This window comes from Triticum aestivum, chromosome 4A, assembly GCF_018294505.1.
Source record: "Triticum aestivum cultivar Chinese Spring chromosome 4A, IWGSC CS RefSeq v2.1, whole genome shotgun sequence".
Taxonomy (NCBI): domain Eukaryota; kingdom Viridiplantae; phylum Streptophyta; class Magnoliopsida; order Poales; family Poaceae; genus Triticum; species Triticum aestivum.
Genome location: NC_057803.1, coordinates 615,831,672 through 615,837,429, shown reverse-complemented (window position 1 = coordinate 615,837,429; position 5,758 = coordinate 615,831,672). Strand labels below are relative to the sequence as shown.

Sequence of the window (5,758 nt, the reverse complement as noted above, 5' to 3'; positions counted from 1 at the left end):
GGATAAGTGGTGCTCCACTTGGCAATGACAGGTTCTGGCCAACATTATGCCGGATGCCGCATACTAGCAGAATCAATCAGGCAAATAGGGGCAGCCGCCTAACTTCAGGAGGGCGCCAGCCGTCGGGGATTTGGGAGGGAGAAGATACCGGACAGTCTACTCATCTGCGCGTCATGGGCCGACCTACGATGCCGGATCTAGGTGTTGGTGGGGGAGGAGGATGGAAAGAGGGTAGCACGCGTGTGATTTTCCTTAAGTTGGGAGGGTGGTTTCAAGAACGCCATCGTGATTAATTTGCGAGTGTCAAACATAAAACATGATTTCATTTGTGTCTTTGATGTGTTTCACCGAGAAATATCGGCGCTTGGTTTTTGAAACATATATAACAGTCTTACATGAAAAAAACATATATAACATCGCACGTATGAGTCGCCATTTTTTTCGTAAAAAAATCACAACAAGTAGCTGAGCGGTGAGCCGATCTCCCACACTTGCAAGGATCGTCACCTCTCTTGGGCTGTCTCGCCGGACGCCGCAACCTTATTTGCATATGTCATATGGTCATCGCTATCGATTGATCATCAGATAGACTTGGACAATGGTGAACTGTTGTAGGCCTAGAGCTTGAGCTTGCCACCGTACTCCTCAGGGAGCTGGGACTCGTCGATGGCGTCTCGAAGTGTGGCATCAAGGTCCCTATCAGCGACAAACACAAACTTCTTCTTGGTCTTGTCATCGATTAAGGGGTACACAATCTTCCACGCAGCCATGAATATGTAGGGCACGTGGATCAGGAACACGCGGCCCAGCCGCTCTGGGTAATAGCTCTGCATGATGTCCAGCCCCGCCAGGTACCCCCGGATGTCGCAGTTCGCATACCCCCATCCCTTCAGGTCTATCACTGCCGCAAACTTCTCCTGCCCTGCCGGCAGCCTATAACGATTCAGAAAAAGCCATCAGTTAACCACTCGATCGATCAACTGTTAGATACTCCCTCGGTAAAGAAATATAAGAGGGAATAGCTAGTTAGCACACTGAATGCATGCAAAAATGGCTGATCTATGTGGGGCATATACCTGGTGCAGATTTTGTCGAAAACATAGACCACATAGCGCTTGAGATCTTCATGATCACGCCGGACAGGGAAGTGGCGCCCACCATAGAGATACGACATGGGGCGACCAAGACGATCAAAACCTTGGTGGCGGTCCCTTCCCTTTGCGATCTCGCCGCGCACCTCGTCTTCGGAGATGAAGCCATGGGGCTTGGTGACACGCTTCCAGGCAAGATACCGGAGAAGCATCGCCGATGCCTTGTTGATGTTTTGGTCCCGGGCACGTAGGAACCGCCGCAGCGCAAAGTCATCCTCCTCCTGCACGCGAACGATAGTGATAGATGAACAAATGGATCATCATCCAGGTGTACATACGTGATTGGAAAGCAGGTTATATGAGGATGATTGACAGGGAGATGCATCTATCAAGATCACTAGGTGGTTTATGAACCTGGATGTAATCTTTACTTGTGGAGTTTTTTTGTACTGCCTTGACCGATGATGTATAGATCGAAAGTTTCTCCCGTAAAAAAAAGATAGAAGTGCTAGATGGAATAACAAAAGACTGATGAACCAGCCGTACGTCCTCTCCGGGAAATAAATTAACTATGCATCTAGGGTGGTGTGTGATTGAACTGGTCGATCACTGCGGTGTGATTGAACGTAGTCGTTCGACAAATTGAGGAGGAATAAGGAGACGATTGATATATATGTTGCGGTACCTTGGCAGAGGGGTCCTGTGCCTCGACGACCTCCCTGAGCTCCGCCACCTTCTTCCACTCCGCCGCATCGCCGTCGCCGCCATGGCCGTAATCCATAATGATTCCTGCTGCGATGGTGGCGCTCGATCTGCTGTGTTGGTGTGAGAGTGGCGGGAGGATGGATCGGTTCTTATAGCCGGAGAAGGCTTGGCCTTTGGGGTGTAAGAGGCAGAGAGATGGGTGATCAGTTGGACTGTGAGTGAGTGAGTGAGGTGTCCCACTCCCATCTACTTCTTGATGGTGTATATTGATGGATTGGTTGACGCTGAAATGGACTTGAACCTGCTAGGAGTAATCTCCAGCTTCAAAGGACACCGGCCGGTCGGCAAATCAAGATTAGCACTAGCTGACTCCATGTTTCAGAAAGCAGAAGCGCGTACGCATCAACTTATTTACCCGCCCATGACACTAACATCATCATAGTAACTTCTCTCGCCAGTCGCGTAAGTAGAACGTACAACACTTGCTTTCTTCGTAATTATAATAAGGAACTTGGCCACTTGGGAACTAAACAGTGAAGGGTAATGGCGGACGGAGACAGTACGCCCAAAATAAAACAAAACTACACATAACTGTCCACTCCTTTCATTACTACTACTCCGAGAGAGAGAGAGAGAGAGAGAGAGAGAGAGAGAGAGAGAGAGAGAGAGGAGCAGATGCTGTGAGCACTGATGTGAGTGAGTGTAGTGTTCCGTCTCCATCCTCTGTTATTAACCCAGCTACAGGCGGACACGGATTTGGTGAGCATGGTTCCACGCGCATCCTTTGTGAATAGTAAATTCGAAACAAATATTATAAAAAATAAAAACCTGAAAAAATTGTAACATACATAGTCGTCTGGTATACCCGCGTATGAAATTTCACAAAGAAATGACATTCGTGGTATTCTAGGCAAAAATGACAAAATCGAAGCTATATTAAAAACATTGTTTAATGAATAGTAAGTCCCCGATTGTATTTTCTTCACTAAGAATACCACGGATGTTATTTCTACATCAAACTTCCCATGTGAAAAGAATGGTCAACCAAGTTTGATACCCCAAAATTGTAGAATTGTTAAATTTGTCTACTATTTTTTTTTGAATTTACTATTCATGCGGGTGCACATGAAACCATGTTCACCTTTGTATTTTCGAGCTACATACACACAAGTTTGTTTTACTGCACTTTGGCTAGATCATAAGCGTCATGTACGCAAGTTGGTTCAAGCCAGAAACGTGCTATGTTCACGTTGTGGCTGAATAGGCAGTAGTGTTTGTTTACTTCTGTAATCGTGTAAGATTCACCACGATGTGTGCGTGGGGATGGCACGGGTATAACGGATCGCGGGTGATCAGTTTGTTACGAACTGAATAAAGGAAAGAGCGGAAAAGACGCAGTCAGTTGCGCGTCGTAAAACTCTGTCTCCTCTCTGTTTTCCCTGTTCATTCGTGTTCTTCAGAGTTGAGACTGAATCCACCCTCGCGTGTGTGTGTGTTGATCTGGTCTGCTCTAATATCCTCGGCAGGAAGGAACCACTGAAACGGACCGCATACCCGTATGCCGGTATGTGTCTCCTATCTTCTTCAGAGCCCATCTAGTTAGACTTCATCACTGATCCTACGTGCCATGTTGGAGTAACATCAATCTCACGCCAGTAAGCTTGGTAACATGGAAAATTCCGTTTATTCGTAAGGACAAGTAGCTAGCATTCACACTAGATAGTAGTAGGAGAACGAAGCCGGATGAACAGTAACCCAAAAAAATAGTAAATCTTTACAAAATATTCTGAAACTTTTTGTAGATGATCGTGTTGGTGTCGCAAACATGCTTACAATTTTCATGAGAAACAGAGCAACAGCGTTTTGTTGGTGAAAAAAAAATTTGGGGGTAACATTTGGTGTTCAATTTTTTTTCACATGCCTTAACTTCTTTGCCTCAAAAATTGCAAGTAGCATTTGGATGTGACTAACAGCACACAAAAATTATGTATTGATTTTTTTGATATTTCAAAAATTATTTTTGGGACCGAGAGCACGTGTTCCCGAGAGTCGAATTGAATTTCCGGATAATGTGTTCCTTATTGAGAAAATTCCTTATTTGACACTGTCTTAAAATCTGGTTCCTTATTTGACACTGGAAAAGTTTTTCTTCCCTATTTGACACTAGTCCTAAATTTTATTTTCTATACGACACTTCCTTCCATTTTGAGCCTAAATGACACCCGAAAAGACGATTTTGCCCCTCATGCGGTATGTGTGTGCGCGTGTGTGTGATGTTGCGTGTGTGGGTGCACGCGCACATGTGTGCTGCTGTTGCATGTGTGTGTGCATGTGTGCCGCTGCGTGTGTGTTTGCTACTGCGTGTGTACATGCGCGTGCGTGTGTGTGCTGTTGCGTGCCTATGTGCTGCCTGCGTGTGTGCTGCTACTGCGTGTGTGTGTGTATGTGTGTGTGTGTGTGATGTGTGCGTGTGTGTTGCTGCGTGTGTGCGCGTGCATGTGTGTTGCTGCGTCTGTGTGCGTGTGTGTGTGCACGTGCGCGTGCGTGTTGTTGCGTGTGTGTGCGCGTGCGTGTGTGTTGGTGCATGTGTATGTGTTGCTGCGTGTGTGCTCCTGCCCTCGCACTGGTGCTGCGTGTGTGCGCTATTGCCCCCCACACGCATACCACATGAGGGGCAAAAAAGTCTTTTCAGGTGTCATTTAAGCTCAAAATGAACGAAAATGTCATATAGAGAATAAGATTTAGAACTTGTGTCAAATAGGGAAGAATTTTTTTTCAGTGTCAAATAAGGAAGCAGATTTTAAGATAGTGTCAAATAAGGAATTTTGCTCTTCCTTATTATAACTGTGAGACTGCCCTGGAATTGCCAACTTGATAGTGAAAGGCAATGGCAGGCGAGAAACCATGCGCACATACAGTTGGACTTGAGCCGCCTCACGCTGTGGTTGAGAGAAAGAAACTTGGCATCCGTTGGTCCTCACGTTCCACACGACACGACTCGACACAGTGTTAAGTAAACTGCTGGCGAGTTGATGGTCCAGGCGTGTGATGAGCAAGTTATTGGACAACAACGGCAAGATCGCGATGGTTTTATGGATCGCTCATGTTTCCCCTCGTGCAGCTCGCTCGTTCTGTAACCACACCATCCATGAGACATACAGATTTCCTCGATTTTCTTATGTGTGTCGTTCCTTTGCCTTCTTCGGTGAATTAGTCGTTTCTTTTTACTTCTCATATTACATCGATCTTAAGTTTGACAAAATTTCTAAAAAATAATATATACCAAATCAATATGTGAATGGTGTGAGTAGTTGACAATGCCGAGTAACATATTTTTTTATTTTTTTTTCTAAATTATGTTATGATAACTTTAGGAAAGGATGTCAGAGTGAGAGATAACAGCACCATAAGTTTATAAGTTATGGCATGAGGAAATGGATACAGACCTTAGATTCTAATGCTATAGTTAGATGTTCTATCTTAATTGTTTGAACTATTTGTGGATGCTTGATAGGGCTTAGGGTATAATAAGAAGTATGTATGAGTGCATGGATTAGCGAAACATAAACTTAGGTTTTATCCACACAATCATTATCAAACTACAAAACTTATTGTAAGGGATTGTGGGTAACAACAACTACGTGATCTTCCCGCTGAGAATGATTTAGTATATATAAAAACAAAAACGGTTTGTCCTTAGCACAATTAAGAATTGATCCACTTACCCTGCTCCTTTTACTTTTGTTGTAGTTTCAATTATTATAACGTTCAATCAGTTAAACAAACAACAACCAATCTTTACAGCACTTCCAGTGATCATAGCTAATTTGCGCGCACCAGTTCCTTCTACTACTCGTTGGATTTAGCACTCTACTTACCGAAAAAATATACAATTGATCCCCTACACTTGTGGGTTATTGGCATCCTACAAGAAGGATGGCATTGTGGTGTGTTTTTATTCC

At 44.5% G+C, this 5,758-nt stretch overlaps 1 protein-coding gene across 1 annotated transcript; it reads right to left on the bottom strand.

Moving 5' to 3' along the window:
* Positions 1 to 310: 310 nt before the first annotated feature.
* Positions 311 to 1,896, bottom strand: LOC123082632 (phosphatidylinositol transfer protein 3). The gene is made up of 3 exons (XM_044504933.1): positions 1,777 to 1,896; positions 1,077 to 1,372; positions 311 to 933 (listed from the first exon to the last, which is right to left on the bottom strand). The coding sequence occupies exons 1-3, from the start codon at positions 1,870 to 1,872 to the stop codon at positions 618 to 620; spliced, it is 708 nt and encodes a 235-aa protein (XP_044360868.1). The 5' UTR covers positions 1,873 to 1,896; the 3' UTR covers positions 311 to 617.
* Between the last annotated feature and the right edge of the window lie 3,862 nt (positions 1,897 to 5,758).